At 36.1% G+C, this 16,067-nt stretch overlaps 2 protein-coding genes across 3 annotated transcripts; both read left to right on the top strand.

Moving 5' to 3' along the window:
* The first annotated feature begins 446 nt into the window (after window positions 1–446).
* Window positions 447–5,187, top strand: LOC103957480 (signal peptide peptidase). 2 transcript variants are annotated; one of them, XM_048581780.1, is made up of 12 exons: window positions 447–606; window positions 751–874; window positions 1,611–1,726; window positions 1,820–1,971; window positions 2,046–2,131; window positions 2,497–2,624; window positions 2,831–2,881; window positions 3,174–3,260; window positions 3,371–3,440; window positions 4,067–4,203; window positions 4,406–4,483; window positions 4,887–5,187. In XM_048581780.1, exons 2-12 carry the CDS (start codon window positions 835–837, stop codon window positions 4,965–4,967), a joined length of 1,026 nt encoding a protein of 341 aa, XP_048437737.1. In that variant the 5' UTR covers window positions 447–606; window positions 751–834; the 3' UTR covers window positions 4,968–5,187. The 2 variants fall into 2 exon arrangements, with proteins under 2 accessions (XP_048437737.1, XP_048437741.1); XM_048581784.1 differs by having other exon boundaries at window positions 480–636.
* A 6,528-nt stretch (window positions 5,188–11,715) lies between these two features.
* On the top strand, window positions 11,716–15,474 carry LOC103957476 (sulfite exporter TauE/SafE family protein 3). Its single transcript, XM_009369637.3, has 12 exons — window positions 11,716–12,156; window positions 12,669–12,828; window positions 13,211–13,411; window positions 13,492–13,556; window positions 13,807–13,834; window positions 13,937–14,013; window positions 14,095–14,181; window positions 14,286–14,336; window positions 14,433–14,654; window positions 14,757–14,850; window positions 14,988–15,128; window positions 15,220–15,474. The coding sequence occupies exons 1-12, from the start codon at window positions 11,941–11,943 to the stop codon at window positions 15,303–15,305; spliced, it is 1,428 nt and encodes a 475-aa protein (XP_009367912.2). The 5' UTR covers window positions 11,716–11,940; the 3' UTR covers window positions 15,306–15,474.
* The last annotated feature ends 593 nt before the right edge of the window (window positions 15,475–16,067 follow it).

Below are 16,067 nucleotides of genomic sequence, written 5' to 3'. Positions count from 1 at the left end.
GTGAGAATGATTTTGAGCCAAAAAAAAAAAGACTGACGTGTGAAAAAAGGGTGAGCTGATATCGGAGAAGGGCAATAGTGCCAATCTATAAAATTTCTAGGGCTACATTGGAATATACCATAATATAGTTTTCACCAAAAAGAGAAATGGAAGAGTTTTGACATCAGCGGTGAAATCTTAGAAAAGGAGATATTTTGAGGTTCGAAATCCGACATGGCGAAATATGATTGGACCCTAGACGCCGACCTACGTGGCTCACTTAAAAAGTATCGAAATCGGTCATCAAATTTTTGACTGATAAAACGTATCCACGTTGCAGATACGTTAAAAAACAACCACGAATCACCTCCCGCCACGTAATAAAAAGTCCACCTTTGACCACTTGACCGTTTTAGTTCCCACGAAATCTGTTTCCTTATTGGCTGTCACCGAAAGCCACCTAACAGCCCCGTCCCTTTGTGGTTCTGAAGTCTGACTTTAACCCCCAAATCCGTCGCATTCCCTTCCTCAGGTAAAACCCTAACTCTGCAAATTATCTCGAACTCTCCTCTCTCCGATCCGTACGGAAGGAGACCGTTTGAAAATCTTCTGCGTCGCGGCCCACTGGTACAGTCAATTCCCTCTCTTACAAGAGCGGTAATTTCGTCAGTTTTCAAAATTGTGTATAAATTTCGCAGTTTTGTTGAAATTGAGATTGTGATTTGGGGGAATTCGTTTGGTTTATATTCTGTAATTGGATCTCATTTCTAGGGTTTTGAGGAGGAGGCCCAATTCAGTTCGATTTGATCGGAATTGTTGTTCGAAGCCGTTTCTTTTCGAGTGATTACATTAACGATGAAGAACGTTGAGCGTATTGCCAATATCGCCTTAGCAGGTTTGCTCTCCATAAGCAGTAATTTAAATTTGTTTTATCAATTGTAATTTATTGGGATTTTTTTTTTGGGCATGGAAAATGTTGCTTTATAAATAGGAAAAAAATGGGTTTGAGATTGAGTTGTTCATTGGGCTATGGAGCTGGTGGGGGAGTACAATTACATAAATTTCTAATCTTGATGAGTCTTTCAGTGGGGGAAATGGCACTGTAGTTTTGAAAATCATCAAATTATTTTTTATTTATTTATTTAGATTAAAAAGAATCAAATTTGAGAAGCATTTAGTGATCTTGAAGAACTAGAGTATAATTGGCTATTTATAGCCTTGTTGATAGGATGGACATGAATTAGGGAATGACAAAACCATGTGTAGATTTCATTTAAGATCGATGTGTTTTAGGATATGCTTGGTGGTTGAGATAAGTGGGCTAACAAAGTTAACATACAATGCCAGATTTCGTTCTGTATGTTTTTTGTTGCTATAAGTATTTGAAATGAAATGGTGATGAGAAATTTCTTGGTACACTCTCGCTGTTGTTTGACTAGCCAATTTGGGTAAAGTATGAGAGATTGCGTGCCTGTCTGTTTTATGCCCATTCCCAGTGTTATTAGTGCATTGCATTTAGTTATCTGGTAAAATTTGCAATATGTATTCTTTAATTTTTAGATGCCATTGTTGAGGTGTGGTGGAATGGTCATCACTCGGAAATTAAATGACTAAGTTACTTTTGTTTGCAGGTTTAACGTTAGCACCACTTGTTGTAAAGGTAGATCCAAACCTAAATGTAGTTTTGACTGCATGTCTCACAGTTTTCGTGGGTTGCTACCGGTCCGTGAAGCCAACTCCACCTTCAGTAAGTTCGGCTGTCTATTTGTTTCTGATGCATCTGTTCGAGTCTTCACTGCCTTGCCTTGAATTTTATAAATGTGCTATTTCAATCATGCAGGAGACGATGTCCAATGAACATGCCATGCGTTTCCCATTTGTTGGGAGTGCAATGCTGTTATCACTATTTTTACTTTTTAAGTTCTTATCCAAAGACTTGGTTAATGCTGTCTTGACGTGCTATTTCTTTGTTCTTGGGATCATTGCTCTCTCGTAAGTCCTTTATTTATAGTTTATTTTCAACTGCTATATTATTGTTAAAAAATTGACCTCCGGTCTGTGTACAGAGCAACACTGTTACCTGCTATTGCACGCTATTTGCCAGAGAGTTGGAACAAGGATCCCATCGTCTGGCATTTTCCATATTTCCGGTGTATGATGTCCTTATGAAGTTTTATTGTGGATACTATTGTTATGACATATTTTACTTCATCACTAGTTTTATTTATTTTCTTTTGAAACTCTGGATTTACTCTGTACGAGTTCGATTCTTTTATGCTATAATTCTACTCAGTTGAGAAATTAAAATGATTGTTTGAAGTGTTGTGTATATAGTTAGTGGATCTTCTAGAAATTCTAGGAATTATTAGGCAGGTAGGAAATCATTTTAGTTATGGTGCCATTGTATGAAAGAAATTTTGTTAGTTGTATAGTCTTGAGTGTTTTTTTGATCTAGTTGACATTATCTTGCTTGCATCATGCAGAATGATAATTTTCCTTGCACCGTTTCTTACACAGCTGTGGAGATTGAGTTCACAAAATCTCAGATTGTTGCTGCAATTCCTGGAACCTTTTTCTGTGCATGGTATGCTTCAAAGAAGCATTGGCTGGCTAACAATATATTGGGGCTTGCCTTCTGTATTCAGGTATGTCAGCATCCAGTTATATAGATTTTTGTGTATGTTTAGCATCCTCTCTGATAAACATCTTTTCTTTTAATCTATATCTTTTATAGTTTTTTTTAATTTTAAATTTTAATCCGGTGCTGGCATATGTTTGGAAATGTTTATTTAATCTGTAACTTTATACTCAAGAACTGAGTTTTGAAGAATTTCGTTATTTTTCTTTTCAGGGAATTGAAATGCTTTCTCTTGGGTCTTTTAAAACTGGTGCCATCCTTTTGGTAAGAAGAGGGACTCTTGGATTTGTGTGATTATTTTTTGAAGTATTTTAATCTGCTTCTGATTGTCTTTGTCGTCACTTGTGCTGCTGAAGCTTCCTTTCTATCTCTGTCTTGACTGCTTGAACTCTTGATCTAGTGTTTCCGGGTCGCTATGATATGCCCTTGTTTCCTCTTGCTGATCATTGAATATTGGATACTAAATTATCAATACCCTATGTATAATTACATATGCATGTGTATATATTATATACATACATGTATTTTTTTAATCTTTGGTCCTTGTGCATTGCAGGCTGGACTTTTTGTGTATGATATTTTCTGGGTTTTCTTCACTCCAGTTATGGTCAGTGTTGCAAAATCTTTTGATGCGCCTATAAAGGTTTGTACTCCATATTAATCAAAGACCTTTTGTACCAGCAAATAATCAATTTCTGAATGTGGCTAAACTTCTAATACTCTTACTGCAACCATGATTTAATTGGTCTGCAGCTGTTGTTCCCCACAGCAGATGCTGCACGTCCATTTTCTATGCTTGGACTTGGTGATATTGTAATCCCTGGTAAGGTTAAAATTTTCATATCCTATTATCTAGTATCTACTGCATGATCTGTTTATAAGGTTTATTTTTTGTCATTTTGTTATAAATTCGTTCTATGGAGTTTGAGTATAATATTATGTTGGAAGTAGATGCATCTGTCGTTTAAACGAAGTATACTATTTAAGTAAAATATTCTACCCGCTAAGTTCTAATTAGTCTCGCCCTTGCATTTCATATACTACCTAAGCATCATGGAATTTGGAAGGACATTTGTTTTGAATCCTTTCGGACCTACAAGCCACCTGATTTTGTCTTCCCTAATTAAGCATCTATATTTCCCGCTTTTGTGTATTCGAGGAATGTTGCTTTTCACTTTGTCTATCACAAAAGTATAATAATCTAGTACTGTGGATAACAGGGATCAATTACTTAAAAGGATTTTACTGGATAGAGAATATGACTAGCCTATATAATATTTCTTTTGAAAGCAAATATAAGAAGTGGTAATTATTTGGCAAATGGACTTAGGCTTTTAGCATAAAAATGCTTCATATTTTGGGTGATCTAGCAGCCAGTTCATTAGTTCAAACTTTAAAACTGTATGTTATACATTTAACTTTAAAACTGTCTGTTATATCTTCCTTCAGGCATTTTCGTGGCGTTGGCTTTGCGGTTTGATGTATCTAGGGGAAAAAGGGGCCAGTACTTTAAGAGTGCATTTTTGGGATACACGGTTGGTTTGGTCCTCACAATTGTTGTAATGAACTGGTTTCAGGCAGCACAGGTATGGCATAATTATGTTTGATGGATTATTTTTCAACTAGTTCTTGCACCCCACCTTATAAATACCCGTTGATGTTAAGTGTTAAATGAAGTTCCCGTTATATTATAGAGACCACTTCATTTACTTTACGTCATCATTGGTCTCCCCTGTACATCATAACTAATTTATTACCTGATCCATCTTGTATGTTTTCTGTTGACAGCCAGCACTGTTGTATATTGTACCATCTGTTATCGGATTTTTGGCTGGTCACTGCATTTGGAATGGTGATGTCAAACCGGTATGTTCACGTGCCCATGCTTTCTTGTTTCCAAGATGTTATAGATTATGCAGTTACATAAAGTAGATAGTGAATATTATGGCATTACATTCAAATATATAGTATTCACAGTACAAATATTGATATAAATCCATAAAAAATAATGAAAATAATTTTATTCAATTCAATCCAATTGCAGTGGTTTTGGTTCTGGTTGGGGTTCATAAGTGTTATGCCAATGACTTAGCAATCCTTTTGTCAGATAATAGATATTGATTAAAGGGACTTTTAAGTTTTGGGGTGAAGGAAAATATTGGAAACGAAAAGTAGTCGTGTGTGTTACTTCCGCGTATATATTTGTAAATATGTTTGTAATCTTTGAAATCGTTTTGCTGAGCGAGGTTCTGATTCTGTCGTGATGCAGCTTTTGGCATTTGATGAGTCGAAGACCGCGGCGACATCTGAAGAAGAAAGTGATGCCAAAATTACCAAGAAGGTGGAGTAAGTTGAAATACAGAGAAGACACGGACACCAAAACTTTCCCAACTCGAAAAAAAAGAAACACCGTTTTTCTCTCCGAGGCACCGGAATGCCTTTAAAGCCTCTTATCTTAGCTAATTATGCAACTGCGCACAGCTGTAAGCCTGTAACAGCTTTTTTGGATTGAGGACGAAATAATATTTCAGTTACAACAATGTTAGGTTAATACAGAAACTTTTGCCAAATTTCTTTTCTGTCTATTTCAAGTCATCTAACTTACAGTAACTGCTGATGGATTTACCCAACCCTTCATGTAAATGGGATCGAATTACGTATTACAGGAAGAAGTCCATGGAAGAAGGTCTCTGGCCCTAAACCCAAAAGAACCCCGCGCTAACGCTACTTGTATTGCGTTTACCGGTTTTTTAGCCGGTCAAGTAGTCAGTAAATGTGGTATAAATAACAATATTGAGTACTAATTAGTAATGACAGTCAAAAGTCGTTGGTGTACAAATCAGTGGTTGACTCTAATTTTCGGCATCTATAGCATTTCAGTTGTCGCGTGCAGTTTGATTTCTATCTGGTTGACACAGTTTCTCTTATGCTTCAATGGGGGAAGCTGAGATTGATTTTAATTTAATTTTATTATTATTATTATTATTCTTTATCTGGCTACTGGATTCCATGTTCATGGTATTGTTGGAAATGCATGGAAAGCATGTCAATATGTTTTGTTGGCAACACATTATCCGTTCCGAAGCCGGACTGTGCCATTGGATGGTCATTGGCCGGAATTTTCTAATATGCTTCTAGGGATCTTTTGCGCTGAAATTTTTGATCGTCAAGGGTCTAACAATTAAGATCTAAGAGTAAAAAATTTTGATATACAAATTCACCGAAATATAATGGAATTTTCGTAACTTCCGTATGCATATAGCTACCATGAGTAATCAACAAAACGTGGCATTCCATCGGCATCAACATCAGCATCAACATCAACTTGGTTGTCCGAGAAGGCAACTCAGCAATCTTATCCTGCTGCACTTATCATTTTATTTATCGAAACAATATTGTCCTGCACAAACACCACAACTACTCTGTCTCAAAAAGGAAAAAGGAAAAGGAAAAAAGAAAAAACGAGCTCGCCTAGTGTTTATAGAATTTTTTATTTTTTATTTTGATAGATTATTATTTTTTTATTAGATTGATTTAGGTGGAAATCTGACTTTTTATTATTTAATAACAATAATAATAAGGAGGTTTTATTTAAACTCATATAACATTTCTCTACACTTAACTTACTCTTTACACTCATATTATTTTTAATAAAACTATTAATATCTCTTCAAACCCACCTCACAAATCCAATTCAGTGTACAAATGTACTAGTGAAGGCCTATGCTAGCTCTCTCTCCCCTCCTCTCCTTCTCCTCCTCCTCTTGTTGATTCTGATCAGCTGCTGCTTCTTGTTTTGGCAGCAGTTGTAGCAGAAGTAGAAGCAGGTTTCCTGCAGGTGATGACTAGTGATGGACATGATGATGGTGGTGGTCGGATTACTGCATGGTGGTGGTGGTGATAATGATGCCGACGATAAAGGTTGGAAGATTCAAAATTTCAATTCATCATTTATCTGTAAAAAAGAATTTGTTTTTTTTTTTTCTATGAGAGCGTTTTACGATATTTAACAGGATAGAACGTAACAGAAAGATCACGTGATTGTTAGGGTTTTATTATTGAATGTGGATTTATTGATCAATTTTAATTTTTATTGTTGATTTCATCTTGTACTTAATGGTAATTATGCAACAGGATAACAAAGACATTTCATAATTAAAATTTGAGAGTTTTAACAAAACACTTCCGGTACTGTTCGTTTTTAACGAAAAACCGTATTTTTACCTTGTATGGTACTATTTACTACATCTTTATTTGTTATTTTTCATTAAAACTAAAAAATTTTTTAAACTTTTCGTTAGTTTTTCTTTAAAATTTAAGTTGGTTGTAAAGAGATGTTTAATGAGAATTTTTCTAAATAATAGCAGCGAAGAAAAGAGATTATTATGGGGGCCCTCCTTAACAAATTTGTATTTGCATGCATGCATGCATTATATGATTCACATACATGGATTTCTTATGCATGATGATACATACAGATGCAAAGAATCTAATTTTGTGGTTGATGATCTTGTGTCTCTCTATCTTATTTCTTATATTTATATTTATATTTTTACGTTCAACTTGTCTTTGTCAGGTCTCTCATATCACGTAAAACTCGAAGAGCAGATCAACTTTCTCCTTCTGGATCAGTCGATAAGGGACCTGGCTTCTCTGCCCTCAGTTCTCATACACTCACATCTCCTTTTATTTGTACGATTAAGGTTAAATCATGTTAATATTTTATATTATTATTGTTTTTTGTCTTATTATTTCTATAATATTGACATGATTTAATCGTGACTATACAAAATAGGAAGGGATGTGAATGTATGAGAACTGAGAAGGTAGAGAAGCCGGATCCGCCGATAAACGCTTGATAAACTCGTTTTGAACGTGGCGCTGGGCGTCTGTCTGTCTAACACTATGAATGATTCCCTAACCCTACGACAATAACCTGTGTGAAAAAGACTTCAACCTGTTGTCGTTTTTTAGCTGACCAAAGTCCATGCCGGATATGAGCCTGTCTCTCTGTCCCTGTAAGACTTGCAAAGCCATCAAGTTGGGATTTGATCAAAATCCAACGGAGAAATAGCAAAACAAATCAAAGTAGATCTGAATCCCAATCTCGATACTAACTTTATCACTGCTTTAATTTAAATATACAACTAATCTCTAATGAGATGATTCGTCTCTTCTTTTATAAAAAACTCACTTTGACACTGTTTTGACATTATAAAGAACTTTATGCTTTACATACTTCTTTTATGATGCATTAACGATATTAGTCACGTTTACAATGCATCAATGGTGAGGAAATGATCACTTGTTATTATGGATGACTACTTTAGCACGATACACTTTACACACCATCTATCATTCAGAATTAGAATTCTTCCGTTCTGGACGACTAATCTTAACACTTATCTAACGCTAATCTACATCAATGAAAAAACAGATACAGAATATACGCATGATCGTTTGCATATTGGTCCATATATACGTGTGTATATATATATATATGTATATATATATAGGGTTTTAAGATGGAGATGGAGCCATGAGAAAAAGGTTGAGACGATAGCATGCCAAATGGATGAGCGTCTGAAAGCACATGTAGCATAGCAGAAGGGGCGCCATGGAGTAGTCAAATGCAAATTGGATTATTCCCACAGTTCGCACCTGCGTCAAATTAGTATATTCACGATCAAAAAAGTTATTCTGGATAGGAAGGAAACTCTAGAACTGTAGAACATGTCGGGAATTATATAAGCTTTGATAAATATAGTTCTTATGTATTTGTGGACGACGGTAAATGGTTGCTCAATACCGTAGAATTCAAATGTGAGATTCATATAAATTATCGGGTTTCGACTTACGTTTTTTAAGAATGCTTAGTTGTTCTTCTAAAAAAATACAGTTAAATACACCCTGAAAATAGCACATTTTTTTTATGATAATATATTCGCGAGTTCGGTTGCAAGTGAAATATAAAGCACCATAAAAGGCTAAAAGTTGGATCGAGATCAAGTATGAACTGGCTTTGAGGAAAACTTTTAAATATTTTGACTCAAAATTTGAACTAAAGAAGATTTGATGATGGCGAACACAAGTCGGGATCCATTTTTTAAATTTAAAAAAAAATGATAGACTCCGTACACATGTTATTAGTGATAGGTAAAATACACTTTGTACACGTGTTATTGAGCATACACGTGTTACTAGATAGTTTGTTAATTGATAAAGTTACGAATTCTTACATTATTAATTTTTCATTTGTCTTGTTTGGGTCCACCAAAGTTATCAAATCAAATGATCTAGACTCTTAAAATTTTATCTAACTGTTAAAGTTATTATAATTTTTAAAAATGACCTCTATTTTTAGCCGTTAAATCAAATTTCAAAGATTCAGATTACTTGATTTGGTGACTTTAATGAAAAAGATTACAAAAAAAACTTTTCATCAGTCAAATTTTCAACACAACTTTTTTTTTTTTTACCTAAGATTTACCTTTTTTGTCGACAATGACGCCTAGATTAACATTACCTTATAAACAATTTATACACATATATGTAAATATATGGGACGGATGTATTAGGGGTGGGTAAACGAGCCATAGACCTACGCGTCGAGGCAAATTCTTGCGGTTAGAGACGGATACGGGGCGGGTCAAAAAATTATAAATACCAAATGGGGCAGGGCAGGGCGATTCCTTGTACAAAACGGGGCGAGCCAGTTCTAAAAATTGGAGAAAACGGGCCCCCGACCCGAACCATTCATTGCCAATTGATTGAATCTCTACGCTCTATTACCCACTCTCTTTTATTCTCAGACCTAATTCAATGAACTCACCCCTTACCCTCTCTCTCTATCCCGACTCCTCGATCTCCCTTCCCTCTCCATCCCTTTCGATCTTTCTCAATATCCTCCATCTTGATCTCGCTTCCACCCTCTCTCTCTCTCTCCCCATCACATACGCCCTAAAACCAACATAACCCCTTTCTTCCTCTCGTCTTCTCTAACCTTCACAAAGCATAACCAGGCATATACCCAGCTCACCTGCTATAAACCTAGCTCACACTTCACAAAGCATCACCAGCTGCGCCACAAATTGTCGTCCACGCCTTTCTCTCTGTCCTCCAGTTCCGCGCTTGAGTTGCCGATAATTTCAGGTAATTTCTCTAACACTATTTAAAATTTTAGATTTTATTGATTAACTCTCTCTGGATGCCTTTGCCTCCGATCAAACAGATTGCACTACTGGTCCAATTTTTTGCTTGGAAACGACGCAGCAACGGATGAAGATCTTGATGTCAGAGACCAAATCGAAGATCTAAAGGATGAGCAAGTCTGAGAGGCGATCAGAACCGAGAAAAAAAACAAAGTAAGAGTAGGTGCGATTTCAGTGGTTGGATTTTTAATACCTGCTCCAGCCCAGCCCATTTCCTTTTTAAGCGAGTCTGGTCCGGTCCCTCCAAATTTCGGGCCGGCCTGGCCCATGCCCACCTCTAGGATGTATTGCACCAATTTCTTTATACAATTTTTGACACATATTTTTGTGGGGCTCATTTTGTAATGTATTTTAATGATCTAAACTGTCTAGCTTTTAGGTGTTTTCTCAAATATCACGCCTCCAAAAAATTACTCAAATCTGAAACTATATGACTGTTGGATTAAGGTTTAGAGTTTCTTTGTAGAATTGTACTCGTTCATTTTCTTCACTACAAATGAGTGTCTTAATGGTTTGGATTTGTCTAATTTTTTGTAAGGATGTTCTAAAAGACAGAAGGTTCGGATCGTTAAAATACTTACGGAGTGGACTCCACAAAAATATGTGTCAAATCTTGTGTAAAAAAAAGTGGTTTCATGAATTTGCCTCCATATATTATTATATTATATCCAAAATGAAATGTTTAATATAAAATATCATACTATATTTAATGATTTATGTAGCAATTTGACATTTTGTATAATCTTTAACTCCAAAGGGTATATGTTGAGTGAAAATATTGGATCTAACTAGTAAAATAATCAGTATAGCTTAATATTTAATAAACAATAAAATAATGATTTGAATCCTTTAACCAGTGCTGTAAATTTTTTCAGTAGTTGCAATGTATGCTTTTTTACATCATGCCATATCAGAATTGACGTTTCTTTTGAAGAAATTTTACGATTGTTGTGGACATGTTTCATGATGCAGACCGTTTGACATCTTTTTTTTTCTTTATTTATTTTTTGCATAAGGGATAAAATGTTTAATTATCAGGATCAACCAAATACAAAAACTTCATGCTTATTTGACATATCCTTTAAAGAAGCTCTAACAATTTACAACCTTAAAGTCCCTCTGTACATGAACTATTACTCCAAAGTAATAGGCATGCAATCCTTAAAACGACATGACATGTTTACATATTGTCACAAGCCACCTTTGATTGCCTATTTCCGATCTGCTGCTAAAAAGGTCGGGTGTTTGTCCAGTCAACTATTAACTAGCGTGTCACGCTATTCATAAATGATAAGTGGAGTCCAACTCACATGTCCTTTTTTTTTTTTTTTTTTTTTCACTTTTATTTATTTATTTAATAATGTGATTGTATGGGCCATATGGCAACTATAGTTTATGAGATGTTTGTCCATTTAATTTTAGAAATGTGATTGTATGATTGTAAGTTGGTTAATATGAAAAGGTATGTGTTATGCATGATAAATGATGGTGTAAGTGGGTTTAATTGTTCATTGTCAGAGAGAAGAGAAATCGATGAAGAACGAATTTGCACCAAGTGTATAAGTATGATTATTTTCAGCCACTATTGCGTTGTGTGCAAATAACTAATGAAAAAGTTGTTGATTTCTTTTTGTGTGATAATGAGATAGGTTTAGCAATAATGATCCCCATCACCATATGTATCACAGTTGAATGAATTTAATTTTTGAAATTTGTATAGTAAATAGACTACAACGTCAAAATTTAAATTCTTTTTTTACTGGAGATGCAGTTATTATCCAACAACATGCCAGATAATTATCCCACGTGTAGAAATTAGAGATGCATGTGCATAAAACAAGAAGAAAATCCACGTCAGCAAATTGCATTTCTCCCCCTCAAATCAATGGAAATCTCCCGTCTACGACGCCATTGCTGAATCCAAACAAAGAAGCAACAACATTCACGCACCAAACCCCATTTCGTTATCTCTCCTATATTAAGCCTTCATCCTTCACCACCCACTTTCACTGCAATAAAACCCACCTCTCTGAATCTATCCTACGAAAAACCCACATTTTCCTTTCGCTTTCTCGGCAACCAAGCAGAAGAAAAGGTGGTGGCTTTATTGATATGGTGGCGTTTGGAGCGAAATGGCACGGTTTGAGATCCGTGGCAATGGTTATGCTGCACTTTGGGGTGGCTTTTGTGTTTGTTTCGGCGGAGAGAGGCCTGAGGCTTGAAGGTTCGAGGTTCAACGGGACAGAGGGATCCGAATCTAATTACTTTTTCAAAGCTGTGAATTTCTTATGGCAATCCGAGAAATCGGGATATCATCATGTTTGGCCGGTAAATCCCACAAAACCTGTTAAATTTTATTTTCGGTTGAAGGTTTTGGTTAATCTTCAAGTGTACTTTTAATTTCCAGCTAAATCACTGTCTGACAATCAAAAGAGATAGCGCACATCTGTATAAATTTGGCTGAAAAACTTAAAAACATTTTTTGGTCATGAAGCACTTTTTGGAGATAGGAACGACAAGAAAGCACTTCTAATAAAAACACTTATGAGCAAAAGTGCTTTCTAGTAAAGCAGTCCCAAATGGGATCTTCCCTGTTCCTTGTAAATAATTGTAGTAGATTGGTGTAAACCTGAATGTACTGCTTGCATTACATTTGTATCAAGAAGTATACATCATGTGGATAAAATCAGAAATATGTGTTAGTTGGGGTTTTAAGGCAAAACTGTGTAAAATTGGATACTTATTGCTAATTGCTGTGCTATTATATGCTTGTCATTTCACTGTAAAAATTAACTCTAAGGGGTTTGTAAACAAACGATTTTGTGAATTTTGGTGTACAGGAAATGAAATTTGGGTGGCAAATTGTTGTGGGTTCTATTGTTGGATTCTGTGGAGCTGCGTTCGGGAGTGTAGGTGGTGTAGGTGGTGGTGGCATTTTCGTTCCAATGCTTAGCCTAATCATTGGGTTTGATCCAAAATCAGCAACAGCTATATCAAAATGTAAGAAGAGATTTTATGGTAATTTAATAGGAATGAAAAGATGTGCCGTTGAATTGGTAGGTATATAACACGGTATATGTTGAACTGCTTTTGAAGCTAGCGGTAGTATTGTCCAAACTGTGCAGGCTGTTTGAATTGAATAAGCTCTTGATCACAGATCACTGTTGCCTGATTTTAGTTACTCAGTGTGACACCTAAGTTTCTTCTGCTGTGTTAATTTGTCGTGGTAATTTTAGTGAACAGGCTTTTTAAGTCCTTTTCATGGTTCAGTCCTATAAAAATGTTTTCTCAAAGTACATTGATTTTTACATAATGATTCACTGTTATATTGAATTACTGGCTGGAAGTTACATCGTCGTGGATTCATTTTGCTTTGTTTCAGGTATGATCATGGGTGCAGCTGCCTCAACTGTGTACTACAATCTTAAGCTAAAGCATCCGACGATAGATATGCCCATTATTGACTATGATTTGGCTGTACTCATACAACCGATGCTCATGCTGGGCATTAGTATTGGAGTGGCTTTCAACGTGATCTTTGCTGATTGGATGGTCACAGTTTTGCTTATTGTTCTCTTTATAGGTAATGGACCAATCGTCCTTTTGGGTTCGAATTTCTTGGTGTTACTGTATACTTCAACCGCTTATTCTTGGTGTTTTCAGGTACGTCAACAAAGGCGTTCTTCAAGGGTGTCGAAACATGGAAAAAGGAAACCATTATGAAGAAGGTAATGCTATGAATTTCTGACTGTGATTAAGATAATTCAAGGATCACGACATATGATTTCACTTTAGTACTCATACTTGGTGATGTCCAAATTCTAATTTCATTTCACTTAGGGATGGAATCTCTACCTCCATAGTTTTATATGCAATAAGCAAGGCTCTAATTTAAATTTAGGTTTAAGTTCTCTTGAAATGCATATTTTGCACTACTCTAACCATTGTTTTTTTTTTTTTTTTCCTTCTGGATTTTAGGAGGCTGCTAGGTGTTTGGAGTCAGCTGGTGAGTTTGATATACTGTAGCTCAAATGTTGTATAAAACATTCGAATTTCTTGCTTGTAGTTGATTTCTACATTCACGTCATATATGTTCTTGTTTGGTCAGCTGCTGAAAATGTGGCATACAAGCCTCTTCCAAGTGGCCCAGCCAATGAGCAGGAAAAGGAAACCATGGAACCGGAGGTGAGTGCATGCACAGTAGTTACTCAGACACTGGTATAATTTTGATGGAGTTTCGAAGCTAAATCTAGATGACCATTTCAGGTCTCGATTATTGAGAATGTTTGCTGGAAGGAGCTTGGACTTCTGGTTTTCGTCTGGGTTGCATTTCTTGCACTGCAAATTGCCAAGGTTTCCATCTCTTTACCTAGTCTATCAGAAATTTTTATTGCAAATTCCCTTGATTATATGACATTGTGGAGCTAACGAGTAATAACCATCTGTCTTTTCCACAGCAACACACAACTACTTGCTCTCCAGCATATTGGGTAGTGAATTTGTTACAGGTAGTACGGTGTGAATATATTTGTTTCTCTGCATGTACATGTACAAATTCAATACATGGACGATCAGGAATGAGCTAATGTTTCCATGTTCCGCAGATCCCAGTTTCCCTTGGTGTATCTATGTACGAGGCAGTGAGCCTGTACCAGGGACGAAGGGTAATAGCATCTAAGGGAGAGGAAGGGACAGATTGGAAAGTGCACCAGCTGGTTATCTACTGTCTCTTTGGTGTAATTGCAGGAATCGTAGGTGGGTTGCTTGGATTAGGCGGAGGATTTATCATGGGTCCACTGTTTTTGGAGCTCGGAATCCCCCCTCAGGTGCTATTTTGATTTTCCTTGACATGAAGCGTTACTAAACAAAACCAAAAGCCACAAAAATGGTTTAGTTTGTTCTAAAACTTCTTGATGATTTCGCTGCAGGTCTCCAGTGCCACGGCCACATTTGCAATGACATTCTCGTCATCCATGTCTGTTGTAGAATACTACCTTCTAAAACGTTTTCCAGTTCCTTATGGTAAGTTTTATCCCTGCAACGCCAAGGATAGTTCGCTACAAAGTCGTCATTCTTTATCCAGTTGTAGACAGATGGAGCTAGTACTCCACAAATTTGTCTAAATTTGTATATTAACACACACATTGCAATCTCCGCAGCTGTCTACTTGACCGCGGTTGCCACTGTTGCAGCATTAGTAGGACAGCACATTGTTCGAAGGCTGATTATACTCTTCGGAAGGGCGTCTCTAATCATATTCATTCTAGCCTTTACCATATTTGTCAGTGCAGTCTCACTAGGCAAGTGTTTTTTCCGTCAACGAACTTCAAGTTGCGCTAATACCCTGAATTCTGAGAGGCATTTGTTTATCTTTTGTTTTTGTTTTTTCAGGTGGAGTTGGGATATCGAACATGATCGGCAAGATTAACCAGCACGAATACATGGGTTTCGAAAACCTTTGCAAGTATGATGTATAGAACGTTATCTTCAAGGGGAAAAAATTTGCTAGGGTTCAAGGGGAAAAAACTCTGTACCGTGTTCGGCTACTGCTAGATTCTTGCGTCAAAGTGTTTGTACTTATTTGGTCAAATTCGTGTTTTGCCCCAAAAATTGTGGGTCAGTAATGTGGAAGCTAGTTTCTCTCTCCTAACCGCTCTTAATTACTCGAACCACAAAATTTTTACTTCGGGCGAGAATTTTTTTTGTGTACTTAAGCCAACAAGTTATATTAAAAAATACACAACATTTTTGGACAGCCTGAGGTAAGACCATAGGAAGAGGATCCTCTCCGGATCCATTTGTGGGGATCCTATCCCCACATCTTAGCCGTTCATCGTACATCGTGTGGTCAGTTTTCGTCAGGTACTATTTGTGTTTAATTTTAAATAAAAAAAGTCAAATGACTTTTGACCGCATAATGTACGATAAATGGTTAAGATATGAGGATTCTTAAGATCTCTACAATTTGAATCCGGATGAGATTCAAATCCAAGACCATAACACTCGATCCTTGTCAGCAACCAATCAGAGTGATAAGAACCAAGATTCTACTCTAAGGATAGGATTGTGTTTAAAGTGACTTAGGTCCATCAGCTAAATTTCTTTGCCTTTTTTTTATACGAAAACTAATAAAAGTGACTTAAAAACTTTGAGTTTTAATGATAAAGATAAAATAAAGGGTAAAGTGAATAGTATCAATATTGACTTGTTTGTGTAAAAATGTGGTTTTTCGTTAAAGT

Source organism: the organism of the source record quoted next, unplaced genomic scaffold, assembly GCF_019419815.1.
Source record: "Pyrus x bretschneideri cultivar Hongxiangsu unplaced genomic scaffold, Pyrus_bretschneideri_v1 Contig1, whole genome shotgun sequence".
Lineage (NCBI taxonomy): Eukaryota > Viridiplantae > Streptophyta > Magnoliopsida > Rosales > Rosaceae > Pyrus > Pyrus x bretschneideri.
The sequence above is the reverse complement of the archived record's forward strand: the minus strand, read 5'-3'. Positions and strand labels throughout refer to the sequence as shown.

Bases quoted from the DNA above. Each gene is read 5' to 3' on its own strand.
- LOC103957480 (XM_048581780.1), top strand. From the start codon at position 835: ATGAAGAACGTTGAGCGTATTGCCAATATCGCCTTAGCAG. The intron at 1,972-2,045 runs GTAAGTCCTTTA...GTCTGTGTACAG, and splicing joins CTTGGGATCATTGCTCTCTC to AGCAACACTGTTACCTGCTA. The intron at 4,484-4,886 runs GTATGTTCACGT...GTCGTGATGCAG, and splicing joins GGAATGGTGATGTCAAACCG to CTTTTGGCATTTGATGAGTC.
- LOC103957476 (XM_009369637.3), top strand. From the start codon at position 11,941: ATGGTGGCGTTTGGAGCGAAATGGCACGGTTTGAGATCCGTGGCAATG. The intron at 12,829-13,210 runs GTAAGAAGAGAT...GCTTTGTTTCAG, and splicing joins AGCAACAGCTATATCAAAAT to GTATGATCATGGGTGCAGCT. The intron at 13,557-13,806 runs GTAATGCTATGA...TCTGGATTTTAG, and splicing joins AGGAAACCATTATGAAGAAG to GAGGCTGCTAGGTGTTTGGA.